Below are 24,617 nucleotides of genomic sequence, written 5' to 3'. Positions count from 1 at the left end.
TTATCTTGTTGACTGTATTTTCTGCCTCCTCCTGATTTGCCCAGATTAAAGGCCCTTACTCTTAATCCTACAAACTGAATGTGACAGCAGGCCTGTGATCTCTGCAGTTGGAGAGTCTCCTGAAGGCCGGAGCTGACTGGGCAGCCCCAGTGCTGTCTTCCTCTGACGCCATGCCCTGGAGATGGAGCTGATAACAGGCCTACTCCCAGCCCACAGGGGCGGGTGCTTTGTCCTGATTTCATTCTCACTCTGGCTTCCCTAGGATGGACTGATAGTTACCAACTAGAGAGACTTAGGGGTATGGAATGCTCACATGACTGGTCTTAAATCCCACCCTCACCGCCGGCTTTACATTTCTTGGGAAGCTGCTCTTTGCAAAAAGAAGGAAACAGTCTGTTTCTACTTAGGATTGTATTTAGGTTAAGTAGAATTCTGCTTCTATGAGTGGACATTCTGAGTTGCCATCTCTCCCTGCTGCTGGTCACATTGTTAGGAGAGGCCATGGACCAGCAGCCACAGCTAAGGAACCCCTCTGTCACCAAGGCAGGTGTTTTTCCTGAGGCTCTACTGGCCTGGGCTGGAACGAGGGAGTGCCTCTACCCCCAATTTCTTATCTTTACCTAGAGACCTTTAATTAAACTTGTTATACTTGGTCTGAATAATGGTTTCACCCTTTACTGCTTCTGTTGCTCTCCTGGGACGTCCTAGAAGTTGATTGTAAGTTGTTTATTCTGAAATTGAGTAGGTGGAAGTGTGATGAGTGGTTCAGATTGGAGCCATGGCCGCTTTCCTGCTCTCCCCAAATAGGGAGAGCTGGTGCCCTGGGGAAACAAAGGGTGGAGGGGGTGCCCAGGAGCTCAGAGTTGTCCGTCTCAGCTTTGCTGTTCTCTGTGACTCTGAAGTCAAACACGTTCCCTGCAAAGTTATGCCTGGCTGGCTGTGTCCCAGCTATGTGGATTCTGTGGGCTGCTTTCTCCCATCAGACAGAAAAATCAGATCTCTGCAACCCAGCTTATTCCCTTTCGGCCTTACCTTCTAGCCCCCTAACATTGATCCATCTTATCCTTTAGACAGATTTTCTGTTCTAATCTCAATTACCTAATTTTGCATTATTTATTATTTTTTTAAGCATTGTATGTCTTCTCAGAAATAGGTTGATAAATATGTCTCAAAGCAAACAAAGGAAGTTTGCGTGTAAACAGTCTTGGTGTGGCGTGGGTCCTTGATCCCTTGACTAGTGAGAGCATCTTAGTGTAAAATGGGGACCACAGCCCCAGATAGGCTGGGGGGACAGCTTCCTCCGATAAGACTTCCTGCAGGAATGCAGATTCTGTGGGCCTCTGGAAGCAAAATAATGGCTGCCCTTGCCCCACTATCATCCTTGCTCCAGGTGTTTTGTATGCATCAGCTCTGATTCCCACAACAGCCCTGTAGTATATTGGTGGTGTTGGTGCACAGTTTGGGGGCTCAGTGGTAAAGAACCTGCCTGCCAGTGCAGGAGATGCCAGAGGCACAAGTTCAGTCCCGGGGGCAGGAAGATGCCCTAGAGGAGGCATCCACTCCAGTATTCTTGCCTGGAGAATCCTCATGGACAGAGGAGCCTGGCGGCTACAGTCCTAGGGTTGCAAAGAGGCAGACACCACTGAGCACGCATGCTGTAGTGCCCAGTTTACAGGTGAGGAAACCGAGTGTCCTGAGGTTCATTATACTGACTGTTGGTAACAGCAGAGCCAGGTTTGCACCAGTTCCACCTAAAGCCCCAGCCCTGTCTATTTCCTGGTACTGGGCACTTTGGGAAGTATTGATAGTGCCATGCAGAGCAGAGAGGACTTGATTTAGAGTCCTCTTGTCCCAATTCAGGTTGTGTCTCTTCTGCTCCTAATGGCTCCATGGTGGTCTGGGTGCTCGGCTGGAGGGGAGGAAGTCCAGGGTGCCCTCCAGCATGCTGTCAGTGCCCCTTTTCACAAAGGACATGTCATAGCCTTGTTTGTGCCCCTTGGCCCAGAGCCCTTGATTCTGCTTTTTGTCTCTCCTGGTTCAGTTTTGAGCCCAGGCCAGGCAGTGGCTGCTGTGGATACAGCAGAGGGTGGAGAATTCCCCAGTCCTGGAGGCAGGCTCAGCTCTGAGAGGTTTTTACTCTGCCCACCCTCCCCTGGAGTTGACTTGGCTTCTTTTGACTGTTGTCTGATTTCTTTTAGACCTGAGACTTGTCATTTTTCCAAGTACGAACTGAGAACTGTAGACAATTGCCTTTCTTTCTGAGTTATCTGTCTCGGCGTGTTTCTGCTAGCAGATCACACTGTGGTTTCTGGGGCCTAGCGCAACCCGCCCTGCTTGCTCTTCCCCTGGTCTTTGTGAAGCCCGGGAAAGTATTGGATTTCTCTGTGGTCCCTGGAGGCTGTGGGGCTGTGTGGGCAGGCACACGGGCCCTCTGTCCATGCTCATGAGGTGTTTTTGTCGGAGGTGGTACAGGTTCTCCTTGGCTTTCTGTTTTGCAGATGGTTGTGGTTTAACGTGGGGCTTCCCTGGTGGCTCCTCGTTAAAGAATCCACCTGCAATGTGGGAGACCCAGGTTCGATCCCTGGGTTGAGAAGATCTCCTGGAGGAGGGAACAGCAACCCACTCCAGTATTCCTGCATGGAAAATCCTATGGACAGAGGAGCCTAGCGGGCTACAGTCCATGGGTCTCAAAGGGTAGGGCATGACTGAGCGACTAAGCATGCATACGTGGTTTAATGTGAACTTCTGAGTCACTCAGCTGTCTTGGTCCCTCGAGTGATATGTCCTTGTTCTGCCTCCTGCCTGCGAGCTGTACTGTAGGCCTTGCTGTCCTGCTCACAGCTGCTGGTTCCACACGAGGGGTAGGAACGGACAGAGTTACAGCTCAGAGTTATCAGCAGGGCATAGGTGAAGAGTTTGTGTCTCACTTTTTTTAAAGAAATTAATTTCTTAGTTAACGGCAGCTCTGGGTCTCCATCGTTGCGTGGCTCTCCTCTAGTTGTGGTGTGCGTGCGGGTGCGGCTCTGTAGCTGCGGTGTGTGGCATGCATGCTTATTGCAGCGGCTTCTCTAGTTGTGGATCACAGGCTGTAGCGAGTGGGCTTCATTGTCCTGCAGCGTGTGGGATGCCCCCAGACCCAGGGATCCCCCTAGGGACCAAACCTGTGTCCCCTGTGTTGGTAGGCGGTTTCTTTACCACTGAGCCACCAGGGAGGCCCATGTCTCAGTTGCCTGCATAGCTGTCCTCACGCCTTGGCTCCCTTGGCTGACGATGGCAGGGTGGACTCAAGCTGGGAAAAATTCGAAGGCCCCTGCAATGAATGAGGCTGTATTTCAATACCTGGCGGGAATGCCAGTGTTTCAGATGATGGGCTCATTTTTGCTGTATTTGAGGCAAAGGGGGAAAGTGACAAGAGTTTATTCTTGGGCCCTCCTGACATTGCTCTTCCTAGCCTTCATCCTGGCCTCTGCATTCCAGTCCCAGTGACCTTCCGTCCATTACTCTGACTCATGGGAGGCCCTTGGCACCTGCTGGTTCCTCTGCTTGGAATACTCCTCCCCTGTATTCTCACATTTCTTTCAAAAATTAAAAAAAAAAAATTAGTAGACTATATATTTTTAAGAGCAGTTCTCTGTTCATAGTAAAATTGAACAGGAAGTACAGAGTTCCCATATACCCTCCTCCCATATGCACCCTCCCCCAGCAGAATGACACATCACTGTCTCACAAGGCCTGTAGCTGACACAAGGTTTTTCTTGGTGGTTCTATGGGTTTGGGCAGATATAATGACATGTGTCCCCCAGCATCATACCATGCAGAGCATTCCAGTGCCTGTGCATCCCTCCCACCTCCACCCATGAACCCTCTTTTAGTGTTTGTTCTCTGCCTACTTGGGACCTCTGCTTGCTTGCCTTATGTCAAGGAAGCCTTCCCAGATCCTCCTGAAGAGGTTGGAGTTGCTGTGCACCAGGCCTTGGTCATGTCAATGACAGTTATTTTTATTTGAGTGATGTCTGCCTCCACTGTGAGACTGGCAGCTTCCTGAAGGCAGGGAACCACATCTGTTTTCACACCACCTGGTTCGGCAGCACCAAGCTCATTGCCTGCACACAGCAGTTTCTTCTTGAACGTTTGGCAGACAAGGAGATGCTTTGTCCTCACTGGTTCCTTTATGCTTCTGAAGTTTAGGATGCCCATGTCTGCCTGGTTCCCAAGTGTTCCGTGTCATTCACACATACTCCACAGGTCCTCTGAAGCAGAACCAGAAGTACTGTTACTGGACCATACTTTCCAACTTCAGAATGTTTATTGTGTGCCCAGTAAGTGCTCAGTGACAGGTATGGTGAAGAAAATTAAAGAAAGATAAAAAGTCCCCATCCTCCAAGATTTGATCTGAGTTTGCAGATCCACTCAAAGGAAATAGAACAACCTATTTGTAAACATTAAATAGAACTATGTAAAATCATGGGCACTTTACTATCAATGAAATTTGATATTTGACTATTGATAGTTTCTCCTACAAAAATTGAAAATGCATATAGTTCAGCCTCATATACTACAAATGTTGTCTTTAGTTCAGGTTGGACTCACCATAAGAGTCTACATTATACATGTTCTACTGCAAGTTGTTAGGGCTTGGGCTGCAGATGAATGTCTGAATCCTCAGTCATGGTCTGAGATTTCTTTTCCCTGAGGAATGAAATGCAACATTTTCACCTGTAAGTTGAACCACAGACAGATTTTTTTAAAAGATTTTTCATTGCAAAGCATGGATGGAAACAGGAGGAACAAACTACTGATAGCATGTTTACTGTTAAGTGATGGAAATAGGCTTGAATGTCCACATGATTGGGGAAGTGAATCAGGGAGAATCCAGCCTTGTTTTTCCTCATGTGCATCGTTGGAATTGAGGCTCCTTGGTCCCCAAGCTCAGCTCTGCTATGGGTTCTGCGCCTTGGCTGGTCAGGTCTGCCTTCTTCCCATCCTCTTTTCCTCCCTCAAATCTATTCTCTCTCTGCTTGCCTGAAAGGTCAACACACAGAGTGTTTCCATTATGACTTTGAAAATTTGTTGGGCACTTACTTGTCTGCAGGATGCCCCATTAGCTGCTGTGAGAGATACACGGTGATGAAGCCACAGCTCCCACCCCTGGGAGCATCTCTCCAGTTGGACGACAGATGCCTGTATTGACAGTCTAAAATGCTGGCGGAGTGCACAGACTCTGTCGAAGGTCTGGCTTGGGGGACCCAGTGGTTAACTAAGTGTTCTATCCCTTCAAGGGATCACCTTTGTCTCTTTGCATCCCTGTGTTGGCCCTGAGGCTGTGATGCTGATGATGTTATTGATTACCATTGGCTGAGAGCCAGGCTTCTATGCCACGTACTTCATGGGGCTTGTTTTACCTAATCCATTGAAAAGAAAGTGAAAGTGATGTCGCTCAGTTGTGTCTGACTCTTTGCGACCCCATGGACTGCAGCCTATGAGACTCCTCCATCCATGGAATTTTCCAGGCAAGAGAACTGGAGTGGGTTGCCATTTCCTTCTCCAGGGGATCTTCCTGACCCAGGGATTGAACCCGTGTCTCCCGCATTGCAAGCAGATGCTTTTATCACCTGAGCCACCAGGGATGCTATATTATATTGTCCCATTTTGATGATCAAAACAAGCCTGGAAAGGTTGAGTAGCATTAGAAGGTCTTACAACTGGAAATGACAGAGCCAGAGATGGAACTGTACCCACTTTGCCAGCTCCAGAGACAGAATTCTTAACCTTGACCTTAGAGAGCCTGCCACTTTTTGGCCCACACAGGAGCAGAGAGGTGGGAGGGGTGTGCTTCCAAAGAGGGCGGGTCCTGGTCTCAGGAAGCATTTTGGTTTCCCGTGTGACTCAGTTCACCAGCGAAGAGCCAGGACCAAGTCTGTCCCTGGAGAGACAGCTGCACATGCTGCTGTCCTCTGGAGCGCAGAGCTTCCTGTTTACAAGAAACAGTTATAAGGAGGCTCCAGCAGCCTCTGGGTTTGCTAGAGAAACCTCAAGTACCATGCCAAGGTCCGCGCGCTGCCGGAGCCCAGCCCTTGGAGTGATGCGCATCTTTGCCCTTGGCTTCCCCATCTGTGAGATGGGAACTCTGCATCCCCTTTTGCATTTATAATTTCCGGCATCTGGGAACCGTGACTCTGCTGTTTGGCTCTCCCACATAGCACTGTGGAGATACTTTCTCAGATGGTGCATCCTTCCCAGCAGTGAGGGAGTGTGTGGCTGGCGACTCTTGCATGACAGCTGAGGCCCGTGGCTGTGTCAGCACCTGGCTGGAGGACCCAGGTGTTTGAGTGACCTTTGCTTTTACTCAGATAGGCTCATGTTGAGAACAGAGAACCCCATGATTAAAGCTGGTGTTTCTGTCCTTGAAGAAACTGCTAGCTACACGGCATCCTGACCTAAGGCCTCCCCTATATTGAACTGTGTCTATCAGAGAGAGTACTGTGGCCGGGTTCCTAGAGATCGATGTGCCAGACCCTCCCCCACCCTCCCACAGGGCATATCTGAGACTCCCTCTCACGCTTGCCATGCTCTGATGTGGTCTGTGTGTGAGAAGGTCATTGAGATGTGGGCATCAGGACTCAGGCTTCCGTGAGCCTGTCAGAAGACCCAGACACTCAGAGTCCCAGCCCCTCCTTCCTCTGCAGCCAGGCTATATCCCAGGACCTGCATGTGCTTCTGGGGCTGTGTTTAAGACAGACATTGATACTGGAGAACAGAGGGTGAGTGGATGGTGCTAGGGTTGGAAACCACACCCCTGAGGAGTGGTTAAAGGTTAGCTAGGAGGAGAGACACCACCAGAAGAAGCGTGTTTCCTGACCTCAGACGTCACTACGGAGGAGGGCTGTTCAGGGAACATACCTGGGTGGCCACAGAGAAACAGGTTCGTGTTCAAGGCAAGGGAGAATTGTCTAACAAAGACCTCTGTTTGGCATGGAACAGGCTGCCAGATGTGACAGTGGGTCTGTATGGGGACCCCAGGCCCATATGGTTGGGGTGCCAGACAAAAGGTCCCTGTACGGGGCAGAGCATGGTTGAGCCAACCTCTGAGGGTCCTTCCAGTTCCAGGTGCTAGGTATTTCCTCTGAAGTGGCTTTTCTGCCCAGTAACCCAGCGGTGCTTCTGTTCTGGAGTGACCTCTTCTAGCCTGTTTCCTTTGGGCCTCACTGCACCCTTTTAAGCTGCATTTGTATTCAGTCACTGTGACTATGAACTCTGCCTGCACACTCGTTTTGTGTGCCAAGCACAGCTAGCCTGAAGCTAATGCCCGGAAAAGCTTTCCGCTCCCGATGGCTTCCCCATGGAGCCACCTTGCCCAGTGGGCAAAAGTCCAGGTGACGTGGGTAGCTGATCAAGGGGACCCAGGGACAGTCTGGAAGTGGACAGGGAGGATGGAAGCCTGTTGTTGGTCCTTTGAGTGACCCTCCTTTGTCAGACCTCGTAGCCCCTTGCTTGTGACTCGTTCCAGCCCCAGAAACCAAAGCCTCATAGGCCAGAGCTTCATATTATCAGATAGAGAAACTACACCCTTATTCCCTAGCCCTTATGTCTTCCCCAGTCCCACCCTGGAGCCAGATGTTGGAGGTGAACAAGCCTGCAAGTTTGTCTTCACTCTTGGGAGGATCCAGTTTCTATTTATTTTCTCAAAGGCTGAGACCGAGTGTTCCGTTCTCCACTCTGCTTCCCCTTTGTATGAACTGCTGCTCCCTCTTCACCATTTCAAGGTCCCAGGTCCCCCCATTCCAGGCCTGGCTGCCCGGGGCTCCCACTAACCATCCCGCTGCCGCCCACCCTCCCTCCCCGCTCCTGCAGCTTGTACTGGGGGATCCAGTACAATGGGGATTTTTCTGCAATCCCCATTCGTTTTCTCAGATCCCAGTGTATAACAGGTGATTGGGTGCAACATTTTTCAATTAAATTAGCCCCTTAATGCTTCCCATATTTATATGATTAAAAGAAGATGTTTGTTGGATTCCAAAGCATATTAAATAGTTGGTGGAATAGGGAGTGATGTGATTGAAGACTCCCAGACATTGTGAGGGAGGTTTCTTGTTGCACAGCCCTGATCTTGTTCATGTGTCCACTTACGGCTCATTCCTCACTGAGCACAAAGTGTGTGCCAGGCGCAATGCTCTTTGTTGTTTTGGGCCCCATAGCCCTTTGTCTCTTCTCTAAGCTCTAGATTGCTGCTGCTTTTTAAGGACAGAGCAGAGTGTTGGTAATTTCTCCACTGAGCTTCCAACTGGTAAAGTCATCTCCAGCCCCAGCACAGAGTAGACTGTTCAGTACCCAGAAAACCAGAGGGCTTGCCTCCTGCGACCTGGGCAGAGATTCTGGGCTTGGTGACAGGTACCCCCAACTCATGACTCCTATCACGTGTGTCTGGAGTCTGTGGATTGCTGCTTTTCACATAGCATGGTCTCCTGTGCACATGTGTGACTCACGTGGAACAGCTGCAGTAAACGTGAGTCACAGAATACGTCACCCTCGGGGGGCAGGATGCACGCTGGTGGCCGGGAGAGGGGTGGGCCTGGGACCTGGGCTTCTCACACAGCGTGGGCTTAGGAAAAAGAGGGTGACATGCTGCACTGCCCAGAGGCTCTGGCTCAACGCAGGTCATGGGAATGGATTATAAGACAGAATGGACAGTTCGGGACTGGACAGGTGCTGTTGGGGGACCAGGAAGGTAGGATGAAAGAGACACTTCCAAGTTTTCTAGATAAGACATTTGATGGTCCCTTTGTCAGAAATGGGGAAGAAGGTGCCTCAACTCTGGAGAAGTTGAGTTTTAGGTGATGGCAGACACATCTGGCATTTAATGTAGACCGGGGACTGAAACTCCAGAAGGAGGTCGGTGGCGGGCGGGGGTTGGGGAGGGACGTAATTGTGTGCTGTTCAAGCAGATGTACAGAACTTGGGTAAATCTCCTCAGAGGACAGTGTTACCTTTGCCCTCATCCAGTGCCTGGAGAGGAAGTGGAGTCTGCAAGCAGCCGGAGGGGAATGGGGCACTGGACAGTGTAACGTCCAGGTCACCAAGGGCAGGAGAGCTCGAGGGAGGCCCTGGTTGGCAGCAGAGAGGCGAGGGAACAAGATGAGAGGATCGCTGTGGGGTTGGCGACAGGACCTCAGCATGGGGTTCTCCACCTTGGCTGCGCTGGAGTCTCACCTGGGAGGTGGAACCTGGTGGCTGGCCTACAGGTCGCAGGAGAGCCGCTGGGCGTTAGCATCATTAGCGTACCCTCAAGTGCAGCCAGGGCAGAGAACCACTGAGGGGAGCAGCTAGAACCATCTGTGAAAGAGGGAGTGGGGGCATGTGAGGAGACTGGGTTATACAGAATTGGGGAGAGGAAGTGGAGGCAACCTGTCTGCTAGTCTTAGAGACAGGGGATGAGAGATGCTGGGTCAAAAGCAGGGTATTTATTTTAAGTGGGTCATGAGCATATTTTTAGGCACAAGGAAGGAAGCAAAGGAAATTGACTAATGGAACAGTGCCCAGAGAGGGTGGAATTTGGGAGCTGCGTTTCCTAGGGGAGGGAGAGCACTCCTACCTTTTAGGGCAGTCAGGCCAGAAAAGAAACCAGGAGGATGCCCCGTTTATTTATGATGGAGCGACATCCTTGAGCTGTGGAAGCAGACTCTGAGTGCCTGGAGTAGATGAGTCCTGTTCCATCTTCCCTGGATGCTCCTCCTGAGTGCATGGGAACTGGGAGTTGGGAGACTAGAACAGACCTTGTGCGGCTTTGATGCAGACTTGACCAAAGAGAAGGCACGTGAACTGCAGTCTTGGCCAGATACTGGGTTTCTGACTTCTGAGTCCAGTGCATTTCTGTCCCGCCCATCCCTGACATTTTCATCTGAGGGCAGACCTCTATCATGTTGGAGGAGATTGGCTTTTAAAAATCTTGTTTTTACCCAGAGGCTTGGAGAAAAGTTTAGCTAAACAAATAAATCTTTTTTTTCCCCTCTTAAAATAGTTTTGTATAAAAAACAGAATATGTTCAATCTAAAAATTTAGAAAATGCAGAGAGCCAAAAGGAGATAAACATCACATCCCTACAATCAAAAACCAAGATTGTACATTTCTGGATTTCAGGCATAGATTTTCAGCCTCATGGAAATACCAAGGACAGTCACTGTCAGTTCTTCTCTGTTTACAGCATGCGGGTACTGAACTGATTGCTCCTTGTGTGTGGATTTTCTTTTAGTCCTCTCAGCCCTATTCTATCAATACTATTATTACCTCCATCTTATAGCTGAGAAGCTGGGACTGGGAAAGATAAAGTACCTTGCCCAAGGTCACAGAGACAAGCTGAGGGAAGGTGTGGGCATGAACCAAGATTTGCCGCTCATCCATTCATTGGAGCCCACGCACCCAGCTGCTTCTGCGGACAATGCCACCAGACCAAGGAATACTCATAACTCGTGTTCCCAGCGCGGTACTGACATCGAGTCTCGTCATCTAAATTTCTATATTTGAATGAATTTCCGAGCAAACTAAGCCTTCTTTTTCAAAAAAGAAAAATATTGTGGTGTGATGGATGTATGGGCTTTCCAGGTGGCTCATCTACCAGTGCAGAAGACACATGAGATGTGAGTTCGATCTCTGGGTCGGGAAGATCCCCTGGAGGAGGAAATGGCAACCCACTCCTGTGTTCTTGCTTGAAAGATCCCATGGACAGAGGAGCCTGGCAGGCTACAGTCCACGGGCTTAAAAGAGTTGGACACAACTGAGCTTGCACACTTAAATTTATTATATATCCATCGAGTGCCTGCTCAGTTGTGTCTGACTCTTTGCAACCTCGTGGACTGTAGTCTGCCAGGCTTCTCTGTCTGTGGGATTTTTCCAGGCAAGAATAATGGAGTGGGTTGCCGTTTTCTCCTCCAGGGGGTCTTCCTGACGCAGGGATTGAACTCATGTCTCCTGTGTCTTCTGCATTGGCAGGCGGATTCTTTTACCACTGAGCCACCTGGGAAGCCCCTAGTATAATAAATTACATGTATTGAAAGTGTACAATTTGACCAATTTTGGCCTTTATACGTACCCATGAGATATATATGCACTAAAGTCCCGGTGATGAACACATATCCTCCTCCCGCGAGTACTTTTGCTCTTTTGTCATTTCTCCCTCCTGCATCTCCTGCCCTCTTTCCCCGGGCCCTCACTACTTTGCTTTCTGTCACTACATTTGAGTTTGCATTTGTTAAAATTTTATGAATCCAGGATATACTTTTTTTTATTTTTATATGTCCTGGTTTATTTCAGAACCATTGTTTTGAGATTCATCTATGCTGTTGAGTATCTCCATTCCTTCTTTTTGTTACAGAGTAGTATTCCACTGTATAGATACACCACAGTTTGTCCATCCACCACTGATGGATATCTGGGTTGTTTTTGATATTTGTTAGTTTTTGCCTATTATAAATGGAGCAGCTATAATGTAAATGTGCTCAAGTCTTTGTGTGGACTTATAGCCACGCTGGTGTGATCACTCACCTAGAGCAAGACATCCTGGAATGCAAAGTCAAGTGGGCCTTAGGAAGCATCACTACGAACAAAGCTAGTGGAGGTGATGGCATTCTAGTTGAGCTATTTCAAATCCTAAAAGATGATGCTGTGAAAGTGCTGCACTCAATATGCCAGCAAATTTGGAAAACTCAGCAGTGGCCACAGGACTGGAAAAGGTCAGTTTTCATTCCAATCCCAAAGAAAGGCAATGCCAAAGAATGCTCAAACTACCGCACAATTGCACTCATCTCACACCCTAGCAAAGTAATGCTTAAAATTCTCCAAGCCAGTCTTCAACAGTCTGTGAACTGAACTTGCAGATGTTCAAAATGGATTTAGAAAAGGCAGAGGAACCAGAGATCAAATTGCCAACATCCTCTGGATCATCGAAAAAGCAAGAGAGTTCCAGGAAAACATCTATTTCTGCTTTATTGACTATGCCAAAGCCTTTGACTGTGTGGATCACCACAAACTGTGGAAAATTCTGAAAGAGATGGGAATACCAGACCACCTGACCTGCCTCCTGAGCAATCTGTATGCAGATCAAGAAACAACAGTTAGAACTGGACATGGAACAACAGACTGGCTCCAAATAGGGAAAGGAGTATGTCAAGGTTGTATATTGTCACCCTGCTTATTTAACTTATATGCAGAGTACATCATGGGAAATGCTGGGCTGGATGAAGCATAAGCTGAAATCAAGATTGCTGGGAGAAATATTAATAATCTCAGATACACAGATGACACCATCCTTATGGCAGAAAGTGAAGAACTAAAGAGCCTCTTGATGAAAGTGAAAAGTTGGCTTAAAACTCAGCGTTCGGAAAACTAAGATCATGGCATCTCATCCCATCACTTCGTGGCAAATAGGTGGGGAAACAATGGAAACAGTGACAGACTTTATTTTGGGCGGCTCCAAAACCGCTGCAGATGGTGACTGCAGCCATAAAATTAAAAGACGCTTGCTCCTTGGAAGGAAAGTTATGAGCAACCTAGACAGCATATTGAAAAGCAGAGATGTTACTTTGCCAACAAAGTTCTGTCTAGTCAAAGCTATGGTTCTTCCAGTAGTCATGTATGGATGTGAGAGTTAGACTGTAAAGAAAGCTGAGCACCAAAGAATTGATGCTTTTGAACCGTGGTGTTGGAGAAGACTCTCGAGAGTCCCTTGGACCGCAAGGAGATCCATCCAGTCCATCCTAAAGGAGGTCAGTCCTGAATATTTATTGAAAGGACTGATGCTAAAGCTGAAACTCCAATACTTTGGCCACCTGATGCGAAGAGCTGGCTCATTTGAAAAGACCCTGGTGCTGGGAAAGATTGAGGGCAGGAGGAGAAGGGGATGACAGAGGATCAGATGGTTGGATGGCATCACCAACTTGATAGACATGAATTTGAGTGAACTCCAGGAGTTGGTGATGGACAGGGAGGCCTGGCGTGCTGCAGTCCATGGGGTTGCAAACAGTTGGACACGACTGAGCAACTGAACTGACGCTTTTATTTCTCATGGGTCAGTCCTTTGGACTGAAGTGGCTGGGTCATATGGAAGATGTTTAACTTTTTAAGAAACTATCAAACTGTTTTCCAGAGTGCATGTATCACTTTACATCCCTATCAGCAGTGTATGCTGGTTACATTTTCTCCCTCAGCATTTGATATGGCCAGTCTTTTTAATATTTAGCCGTTAGGTGTGTGGTAGGATATCAGTGGTTTTAATTAACAGAAAGCTTTTAAACTTCCTGGTTTGCAATTCTTCACTGTCCCTGTGGCAACTGTGGAGCCTCAAACATTAAGCAGTAAAAGGAGAATAGATGTAAAAAGTTATTACTAGTCTGAGAGTAATAACCATAGATCCTTTTTTAAGTCCATCATATGTACTAAATACTTGTTAACCTAGCATCCACCCTGCAAAATAGGATTATTTTCATTTTACAGATGAAGAAACTGAGGCTTAGAGAGACGACGTGACTGACTTAGTGTCTCAAAAAGCCAAGACTTGAACTCAGCCTTGCCTGTGCCAACACTTTCATACACTGGTCCCCATGCCACACTCCATTGTGTATTATAGTTATTCCCTCAAAAAAAAAATCCACTTTCCCAATACTGCTCTCTGTCCTAAATGTGGATACAAAGCTTAAGTCTTCAAAATAGTCCAGGCAGACAGTGGGAAAATTATTTCTATTGTAAATTCTCTTTGGAGTCAGCGCTTGTATAATCTCCCAGCCCCAAAGCCTGGGTGAATGAATAAGCATGTCATTCTCCACAGCCCGACCTCTTGGCCAGTTTTGTTAATATCACTTACACAGTAAGAGTCCACTTCAGAGAAGACAGAATTAATATTATTATGCTACACTATTCTTCATTTGTGGAACTATTTCTGTTTCAGATGCAATTTTCCAATTCAACGAACATTTATCTTGGACCCAGCAGTCATTAATTGAGAGCCTGCCATGCGCTTTGAATTACTGCAGTTATCACACACCCTCCCCTCGCCCTGTGTGACTGGACAGTTCGGCTGTGTGTCTAGAGGCAGATCATCTGAGTGTGACTTCTGGGGTCCTTCCTGGTTCAGCGACCTTGGGTTGGTTTCTTAATGTCTGTGAACACCAGTGTCCTCATCTGCAAGATGAAAATGTTACCTCCTTCATAAAAGTTGCAGTGAGGATGGAATGGAACAGTGGAGGTGATCAATAAACTTTAAGTATTGTTATTCCTTCTTACTAACATGAAAAAATGTAGAGGGTTAAATAATGTGGTCAGATCTACAAAGGTAATTGCTGATGGCAAAAACCTCCCGTGCCCACCTTCAAGCTCCCAAGTTTCACATTGTTCTGACTGCTTGTTGTCACTCTCCTGTAGGTTTCTACATGCCACTTGAGAAGCTGGTGTGGAAGGAAGGGAGGCAAATGGCAGAGCCAACATTCAAGTCTTTTAAAGTAGCACTTGGATATTAAAGATAGTTTGAGGGGAAAATGGGAAGATTACTGCCTCTAATCTCAACCCCAGTGATATTGTGGTGTATTTGGTTTCAGTCTCCTCTCTTTTTAATAGAAAGTGATGCTTCTTTCTTATGTGGTTTTTTCAGTTCAGTTCAGTTGCCCAGTCATATCCGACTCTTTGCAACCCCATGACCGCAGCACACCAGGCCTCCCTGTCCATCACCAACTCCCGGAGTCTACCCAAACCCATGTCCATCGAGTCGGTGATGCCATCCAGCTATCTCATCCTCCATTGTCCCTTTCTCCTCCTGCCCCCAGTCTTTTCCCCAGCATAAGGACCTTTTCCAATGAGTCAGCTCTTCGCATCAGGTGGCCAAAGTATTGGAATTTCAGCTTCAACATCAGTCCTTCCAATGAACACCCAGGACTGATCTCCTTTAGGATGGACTGGTTGGATCTCCATGCAGTCCAAGGGACTCTCAAGAGTCTTCTCCAACACCACACTTCAAAAGCATCAATTCTTCAGGGCTCAGCTTTCTTTATAGTCCAACTCTCACATCCATACATGACCACTGGAAAAACCATAGCCTTGACTAGATGGGCCTTTGTTGGCAAAGTAATGTCTCTGCTTTTTAATGTGCTGTCTAGGTTGGTCATAACTTCCAAGGAGTAAGCGTCTTTTAATTTTATGGCTGCAATCACCATCTGCAGTGATTTTGGAGCCCAGAAGAATAAAGTCAGCTACTGTTTCTACTGTTTCCCCATCTATTTCCCATGAAGTGATGGGACCAGATGCCATGATCTTCGTTTTCTGACTGTTGAGCTTTAAGCCAACTTTTTCACTTTCCTCTTTCACTTTCATCAAGAGGCTCTTTAGTTCTTCTTCACTTTCTGCCATAAGGGTGGTGTCATCTGCATATCCGAGGTTATTGATAGTTCTCCTGGCAATCTTGATTCTAGCTTGTGCTTCTTCCAGCCCAGCGTTTCTCATGATGTACTCTGCATATAAGTTAAATAAGCAGAGTGACAATATACAGCCTTGACGTACTCCTTTCCCTATTTGGAAACAGTCTGTTGTTCCATGTCCAGTTCTAACTTGCTTCCTGACCTGCATACAGGTTTCACAGGAGGCAGGTCAGGTGGTCTGGTATTCCCATCTCTCTCAGAATTTTCCAGTTTATTGTGATCCACACAGTCAAAGGCTTTGGCATAGTCAATAAAGCAGAAATAGATGTTTTTCTGGAACTCTCTTGCTTTTTCAATGATCCAGCAGGTGTTGCCAGAGAAGGCAATGGCAACCCACTCCAGTACTCTTGCCTGAAAAGTCCCATGGATGGAGGAGCCTGGTAGGCTGCAGTCCATGGGATTGCAAAGAGTTGGACATAGCTAAGCGACTTCACTTTCACTTTTCACTTTCATGCATTGGAGAAGAAAATGGCAACCCACCCCAGTGTTCTTGCCTGGAGAATCCCAGGGACGGGAGAGCCTGGTGGGCTGCCGTTATGGGGTCGCATAGAGTCAGACAAGACCAAAGCAACTCAGCAGCAGCAGCGGATGTTGGCAATTTGATCTCTGGTTCCTCTGCCTTTTCTAAAACCAGCTTGAACATCTGGAAGTTCATGGTTCATGTATTGCTGAAGCCTGGCTTGGAGAATTTTAAGCATCACTTTACTAGTGTGTGAGATGAGTGCGATTGTGCAGTAGTTTGCCCATTCTTTGGCATTGCCTTTCTTTGGGATTGGAATGAAAACTGACCTTTTCCAGTTCTGTGGCCACTGCAGAGTTTTCCAAATTTGCTGGCATATTGAGTGCAGCACTTTCACAGCATCATCTTTCGGATTTGAAATAGCTCAAGTGGAATTCCATCACCTCCACTAGCTTTGTTTGTAGTGATGCTTCCTAAGGCCTACTTGACTTCACATTCCAGGATGTCTGGCTTTAGGTGAGTGATCACACCATCGTGATTATTTGGGTCGTGAAGATCTTTTGTGTACAGTTCTTCTGTGTATTCTTGCCACCTCTTCTTAATATCTTCTGCTTCTGTTAGGTCCATACCATTTCTGTCCTTTATCGAGCCCATCTTTGCATGAAATGTTCCCTTGGTATCTCTAATTTTCTTGAAGAGATCTCTAGTCTTTCCCATTCTGTTGTTTTCCTCTATTTCTTTGCATTGATCCCTGAGGAAGGCTTTCTTATCTCTTCTTGCTATTCTTTGGAACTCTGCATTCAAATGGGTATATCTTTCCTTTTTCCTTTGCCTTTCGCTTCCCTTCTTTTCACAGCTATTTGTAAGGCCTCCTCAGACAGCCATTTTGCTTTTTAGCATTTCTTTTTCTTGGAGATGGTCTTGATTCCTGTCTCCTGTACAATGTCATGAACCTCTGTCCATAGTTTATCAAGCACTCTGTCTATCAGATCTAGTCCCTTAAATCTATTTCTCACTTCCACTGTATAGTCATAAGGGATATGACTTAGGTCATACCTGAATGGTCTAGTGGTTTTCTCCACTTTCTTCAATTTCAGTCTGAATCTGGCAATAAGGAGTTCATGATCTGAGCCACAGTCAGCTCCCAGTCTTGTTTTTGCTCACTGTATAGAGCTTCTCCATCTTTGGGTGCAAGGAGTATAATCAGTCTGATTTTGGTGTCGACTGTCTGGTGATGTCCACATGTAGAGGCCTCTCTTGTGTTGTTGGAAGAGGGTGTTTGCTATGACCAGTGCGTTCTCTTGGCAGAACGCCATTAGCCTTTGTCCTGCTTCATTCTGTACTCCAAGGCCAAATTTAATCACACTCTAATTACAGTACTGTATTCTTTTTCACTGTTTTAAATGTTTACAATTTCATACTTTTTATGAACACAGTGTCTAGTGGCAGTGAGGAGAGATCTCAGTTGCCTTAACTGTTCCCGAGTAGTAGGGTCTCCACCTGGTTCCTGTTTTGTCACTATTAGTAAGAATACAGCTATGTGTGTTTCAGAATACTTCTTGCAGATGGTCTCCTGAAGGAGAGTCATTGAGTTAAAAGATGTGTACTTCTTCAAGGGTTTTTTCAAGTCAGGTGTATTGAGGGAAAATTTACACAGAGTAAAATTCACCCTTTTGTATGTGTAAAGTCTTAAATAAGACTTTAAGATATAGATGAAGAAATTAAGAATTAAGATATAGATGAAGTAAAAAAATAGATGAAAAAAGAGATGTAGATGATTTCTTTCACCTGGGGAAGTTTTCTGGTGGTGTCTGTTGTTGACTCCTCTCTTTGCCCTCAGCCTTTGGCCATCATTGATCTGTTTTCTGTCCCTATATATTTGTCTTTCCATGAATGTCTTCTGAATGAAGTTAGGCAGTAAGTTGCCCTTTGAGGGTTTTTTTTAGGCTTTTTCCACTTAAATCTGGAGCTTTGGAGGTTCATCTGAGTTGTGTGTATCTGCAGTTTGTCCTTTTTTATTGCTGAATAGTATTCCATCTAGAGATGTGTGATGGTATGTCTATGTATTCACCACTTGATGGACCTTTGGATTGTTTCTAAATTTTGGTGATCATGAATAGCTGCTATATAAATATTTGCATAGTAGTTTTTATGTGAGCAAAAGTTTTCATTTCTCTTGGATAAATACCAAAGAGTGAGATTGCTGAATTGATGTCAGTGTGTATTTAACTTTATAGGAATATGCCAAACTGTTTTCCAAGGTTGCCAAAACATTTTGTATTTTCACTAGCAATTTATGAGAGGTCTAGTTGTTCCACATTCTTTCCAGAGCTTGCTATCTTCAGGGCTCTTTTTTTTTTTTGGCATAGCTATCTGGTGGCATCTCATTGTGAATTTAATGTGCACCTCCTTAATGACTAATGTTGAGGATCCTTTTGTGTGCTTGTTTCCATCCATATCTCTTCTTCAGTAAAGTGCCTATTCAAGTTTCTATTTTTAAAAATTCAGTTGTTTGTGTTGTTACCAACCTATGAGAGTGCTTTGTACATTCTGAGTACAAGTCCTTTATCAGATTTTTATTTTTTGCCAAACATTTTCTCCCAATCATGCCTTGTCATTTCATTTTTCTCAATGGTAACTTTCAAAGAGAAGATGGTTTTAATTTTGGTGAAGTCCAATTCATGAGATGTTTGTCCTGTGACTCATTTAAGAAGTCTTGCTTATACCAAGATTACAAACCAAGATTATAAAGCTTTTTCTCCTTTCTTTCCTTTGGACACATTATAGTTTTAGGTCTGTGATCCTATTTGAGCTCATTTTTGTACATAGTGAGAGGTATGGGTTAAGCTTCATTTTTTTCTCAAATAGATGTCTGATTATTCCATTAAATCGACCGTATGTGTGTGGGTCTATTTCTGGTCTCTGCTGTGTTCCGCTGGTCCATGTGTCTTTCCTTTTCTCAGTAGCACACTGTCTCAATTACTGTAGCCTTGGCCTGATTGAATCAATTCCACAACTTTGTTGTTTTTTTTTTTTTTCAAAATTGTTCTGAGTTTTCATTGTTGAGTTCCCATACATGCCAGTTATTGGCCCTCCTAACATATTCTCAGTCTTGCCACCAAGGGGACTCACTCCTCTCCACTTCTAATCCCTTAAATTAGACTTGTCACAACTTAGGATTCCATTGCCATAGGGGACCTTCTAGGTGTCTTCCTCAGGGTTTTGAAAATGTGCCCGGCCTCCTCATTGTGCCTTTACTCGGCTTCCTGGTGGCTTAGACGGTTAAGAGTCTGCGGGCAAGGCAGGAGACCCGGGGTTGATCTCCGAGTTGGGAAGATTCCCTAGAGAAAGGAATGGCAACCCGCTCCATTATTCTTGCCTGACCATTATTCCATGGACAGAGGAGATTCTGTCCTCTGTGCCTGGCCTTCTTATTAACCTTTACTAGTGCCTAGGACACCTCCCCGTCCCCAGCTTCTGCCTGCCCCCTCATGTCTTCTTCCAGCTTCCTGGAAGGGTCCTGACCTTTAGCTCAGTTTATGTTTCCTCTACCCTGGGAAGACTTTCTCGCTTCCTCCCCCAGTTTCTGTTGAGAGTGTATTTACCTTCTTTAGCACACTTATCCTGATATGTTGAAGTTGTATTTCTGCTTGACTGCAAGCTTTTTGGGGTCCGAAACAGATGATTTCATAGACCCAGTGCCTTCCATGGAGCCTGTGCGAGGTCAGAGGTCAGTAATTGTTTGTTGGCTGAATGTTGAGCATCTGGGAAACTGATTCCCCAGAGGTGGATTCCTTGCTCACAGCTGGTATCCTGGCTTTCCGTCCTCGCTGGCTTCCTTTCAAACCACCTTTTCTTCCCTGTGTTATTCTTTTTGTGACTTATTTCCATGCTGCTTTTCGAGTGAATAAGAAAATGTCTCAGCTCTTAAAGGCTGTTTTGTCCATCATTTTGGTGATAAGAAAGGATGATACCCTCACCCCCTCATCTGCCATAAGGTGGTAGCTTTTAACTTGGGAAGTCTGTGAATCGGGTCCATTTCAGTGTCCCGTGTCCGTGTGCAGATAACTCAGCAGAGTTTAAATCCTTCCTGTGTCCATCCTGCCACCCGTGTGTTTCCTTTCACTGCTGGTATGGAAGCACTCCAATCCCAGATTTCATTGCCCTGTGTCAGGATCTAGCTGCTCCCAGCTGTAATGATTATGAGTGATTTGTGTCGTGTCAGGGCCACAGAGGTTAAAGATTTAAAGTAGAGCCCTTCCGTGACAGTATAGCCTGTATTGAGCCATGCTACTGTCTGAAGAGTGGGCATATTCCACACAGTGAAGCAGTTAAAGGGAGAAGAAAGGTTATCTGATCGACCTTAATCACTGGAGTGATTCAGTTAATGGTTGAAGTAGTTTACATCTCCCAGAAAGATGGCAGATTCTATCAAATTCCCCAAAGACAGACCCGTCTGCTGGTGGTTTGGGCGCTCTGTCCGAGTGATGTGTGTCCTAACTGGGGAGCTGAAGCGGCCATCTCGGACCATGGCGGCCAGCCGGGTGTGCTGGAGTGTGGGGGAGTTGGGGTGGCTAACGGCTGTTCTGTGGAAGGAATACTAGGGGAGACTCAGAGGGGAGGCCTCCGGCAGGGGTGGCTATCGGGTAGAGAGGGGGCAGCGAGGGCAGGGTGGCCTGCAGCAAGGGGTTCCAGGCACAGGTGGGCCCCACGACGGAGATTCACCTCTGCCCCTTGGCTTCCCCCGTCAGCTGGCTCTCTGTGGTTCTGCAGTGCTTGCAGAGTGATCCCCAGCTGTGCACGCAGAGGATCACCTGTGATCCGCACCACAACGCCTGGGAAGGGCCAGTGCCCCGCCTGATGCCCCAGGGCAGCCAGGAAGCCTTTAAACCCGTCAACTTCTGTCCCTCAGGAGAAGATCGGCTGGCGAAAGGACGCGCTGCACTTGCTGGTGTTCACCACGGACGACGTGCCCCACATCGCACTGGACGGAAAGCTGGGGGGCCTGGTGCAGCCGCATGACGGCCAGTGTCACCTGAACGAGGCCAACGAGTACACGGCGTCCAACCAGATGGTGAGGGCCGGACTCCGGCACCGCCCCGCGACCCTGCCACGTTCTGCGGCCTCACCCAGCCTTGGCCACCTTCCTCTGGACCTCTGCTCACTGACTTCCCCATCCTTTCTTGGGACTGGGTTTCTATTCCACCTCCTCCAACTGGGCTTCCAGAACTCCTGCTCATCATTACCTTAGAGCGTCTCTCAAGGATTTCTGTGGCTGGTTCATCTTTCTGCTGTTGTGCACCCACACGAGGAAGGTTTAGTTGAAGGAAGAGGTGGGTGAGACAGGATAGATGTCAAAGGGAAGAGGCGATTTTACATGAGAGAGGGGGCTGTGTTCCCGCAGAGGAAAAAAAACTGGGACAGAAGTTATGAGGCAAGACCAGCAAAGACAAGACTTCCGGGTTTCTAGAAATGGGCTTCCTGAGGCCCTGAGCTCCACCAGTGTTGGGGGCAGGTGGCAGGTGTCCTGTACTGGATGAGAAGCCCCAAGGACTCGCCACTCCCGGTAGTCCGTCACTGTGGTTGTGCAGTTAAATAGAATTTATGCAGAATTTCAAACATGCAATAGGCCAGTAAATGAACTTCTACCTACCTGTCACCCAGACCCAACAGTTAAGATCTTTTTTCACACTTGCTGTACAAAGTTTGTTTTTTTCTTCCCAAATATCCTCTTCCTTCCCAAATGCGCTTTCCAGAGTGCATTTGGTAGAGTGGCTGACTAGAGAGAAATTCTTTATAAATCTTGCTGGACTAACCCATTTTCCCCAGTTTTAAGAGGTGGTCAAGAATAATGGAGTCCAGAGAAAGAACTCCTAACTATACTACCTGATAACTGTAGAACCTCACTGATGAGGACTCCTGGACCCATTATCGGCCCTTAAAATCCTTCAGGACTTTGTTAAGCTGCCTTGCAGCATCCTTCAGGGAGCATTCTCCCTCCCTCCCTCCTCTGTACCCCTTCCCATGCCGCAGCCTGACTTGTCCAAATGTCAGCAGCCTATTCTGCCCATTCTGAGCCATGAGAGGACTGAGCAGAACCTGTGCAGGACATTGGCAGGTCCAACATTGGGCATGGGAAAAGGAAAATAGGGCAAGGAGATCAGGAAGAAAGTCTTAGGGGAGAGAAGACAGATAAACAGGTGCTGATGGTAGGACGTGGTCGCTGCCCTTTTGTGGCTTCCCCACTCTGCACATTCCTGTGGAACGGATGGAAACACAGACCAAGTGTGGGAGACCTCCACTCATCACTTCTCCATTCTGGGTTGAGAGGGGCAGGGGGAGTGAGTCTGGTTTGGTGGGTGCCAGAGGGTCCTTTCCTGGAGAATCTTCCCTACATAGTTTCTCAGTAAGGGCTGTTAAGGGGCTGCTAGGGGAAGATGCTTATTATCTGCACAGGTGATGAGTTACTGAGTGCACGTTGGAGCCAGGTGCTAGTGTCTCTACTTGCAAGAAATGTTACAGCCTTGACTTTTGCCTTGGCCCTAGGACTATCCATCCCTTGCCTTGCTCGGAGAGAAATTGGCAGAGAACAACATCAACCTCATCTTTGCAGTGACGAAAAACCACTATATGCTCTATAAGGTACACCTGGAAGGGAGCGAGGGAGGCTGGTGGCCTGAATCTGGGGGCCCTGCTGACTCTGAGATGAATGGGAGAATGGAATGTGGGGCCAGGTGAAGTGCGGGGCGGCCGCATGAGGAGTGTTAATGCCCTGCTCTGTGTGGGCAGAGATCCAAAGGAGGGTGGGATATAGTCCTGTCTTGATCTAGTGGAAAATGATGGTATTGAGGAAGCTCTTAGGCATTCCTATAGCAGAGCATACCAAGTGAGTTAAACATATGGTTTCTAATTTGATAATGAGGGAAACAGTCTCAATTCCTGTTTTTCGGATGATGAAATGGAAACACCCAGGGAATAGGGAAGGAAGGCATAAAAGGAAGACGTGCAGAGAGAAAACTAGGCATACATGTAGACAGGCTGCGTGCAGAGTCTGTGTGCCCTCCCACAGAGTGTGGGAGACCAGTGGGTTAGTCTGGGGCAGGAATTTCCAAAGAAAACAGTAAGTGTCTTGAGTCTGTTACAAGACTTGCCCCAGCCATCCCACGGGCCACGCTCTACTCTCCCCTCATGAATGTGCTTCTCCCCCACAATCACGGGCAAATCGCCTCTCACTAGAACTCCCCTGCGAGCTGCTCCCGGAGTGTTCATGTAAGTTGGGTGTGAAGCCCAGCTCACCTCTGACATCCTTTGAAATGAGAGGTCATGAGAAGTTCATCCCCACCTCTAGAACAATCAACCCCAGTCCCCTCTCTCTGCTGCTCTTAAATATCCACCGGAGAACCTTTGTCTGAAGGTGTGTTTCTACTGTACCTGCCTCAGATCATTGATAAAATGCCACTTACATCTTCTTAAGTTCTTATCTTCTTTCAGTCTGAATCAATTTTAGATGAAAACAAGAGAAAGAGATTTTTTTGGTCTTTGTTTAGTGAAGATAGCAGGATAGAATATGGCCATTTACAGGGATCAGTTTTGGAGAGGTGGTTGCACGGACTATACTCCAGATGCTTCAGGAGGGAAGAGACCCACCTTCGCTTAGGGCAACCTTGCTTAGAACCAAGTACACCTCACTCAGGGAGGAGGCGTGTCCAGTCTAAGGCAGGCTGAGGGTGGTGGCTATTTCTAGATGTTTCTGTCACTTTAGTAAGTGACATACACTGGCCTTGGTACCAGTGAAAGAAGAAAGGCAGCCACGTCAAGGCTGCTTGCTTTGCCAAGGACTTCACCCAGAGATACCAGACCTCCTTGGAAGGCACCATTCCCATTCAGTTCCCTGCTAAGAAAAGAGACTGTCTTGGAGACCATTGGCAGAGTTTCCTCTTTCCCTCTTCCTGGACAGTTTGAGGGCATCTTTGAACGGAAACTGGGAATACCTATGTAGTCTAGAAGAGAGGACAAGAACATTGAAAATATATTGATTCTGGTGGTGGTGGTGGTTTAGTCACTAAGTCATGTCCGACTCTTGCAAACCCATGGACTGTAGCCTGCCAGGCTCTTCTGGCAGGAAAGAATGCTGCCAGGGATCAAACCCGCATCTCTTGCATTGCAGGAGGGTTCTTTACCATTGAGCCACCAGGGCTCCCTATATTGACACTAGAGGACGGAATTTCAGAGTGTTTTTCCATGACATACCAGAGAGGAGGGGTCTCCAGGAAGAAGCCTGATATTGTACTTTAGAAACACAGCTTGTCAGACCCTTCTCACTCAGACCGTGGAGAACCGAGATTCCACAGCCTACTGCAACAGCTCCATTCCCTTGTGCTTACTTGCGGCTTCTCTGAGTTATGGTGCCAGGGGATGGCAGAAGCAGTGCGGAGGGCCCTGACCATTCTAGCTCAGTAGGTCAGTGTTCACTGTTTGACAGGATGGAAAGGCAGAATGGGCTCATTTATTTTCTTTGTTTTTTTTTTTCCCTGAAGAATTTTACAGCCCTGATACCTGGAACAACAGTGGAGATTTTACACGGAGACTCCAAAAATATTCTTCAGCTGATTATCAATGCATACAACGTAAGTCACAGATTTCTTCTCCCACCCCCACCCTCACCCGCTCCCCCTGGGGCTCCAGGAGCTGGTGCAGGCTCGGGT

General features: G+C 47.2%; 1 protein-coding gene across 2 annotated transcripts in view; it reads left to right on the top strand.

Moving 5' to 3' along the window:
* Positions 1-24,617, top strand: part of ITGB5 (integrin subunit beta 5) — a 112,462-nt gene that overhangs the window by 42,976 nt on the left and 44,869 nt on the right. For both annotated transcript variants that reach the window (XM_027956587.3, XM_042232474.2), the window contains 3 exons: positions 20,825-20,986; positions 22,459-22,554; positions 24,450-24,539. In XM_027956587.3, coding sequence (XP_027812388.1) covers positions 20,825-20,986; positions 22,459-22,554; positions 24,450-24,539 — 348 coding nt within the window. The remainder of the gene's footprint in view (positions 1-20,824; positions 20,987-22,458; positions 22,555-24,449; positions 24,540-24,617) is intronic.

The sequence above is a fragment of the Ovis aries genome, chromosome 1 (genome assembly GCF_016772045.2).
Source record: "Ovis aries strain OAR_USU_Benz2616 breed Rambouillet chromosome 1, ARS-UI_Ramb_v3.0, whole genome shotgun sequence".
NCBI classification, from domain to species: Eukaryota; Metazoa; Chordata; class Mammalia; order Artiodactyla; family Bovidae; genus Ovis; species Ovis aries.
The sequence above is the reverse complement of the archived record's forward strand: the minus strand, read 5'-3'. Positions and strand labels throughout refer to the sequence as shown.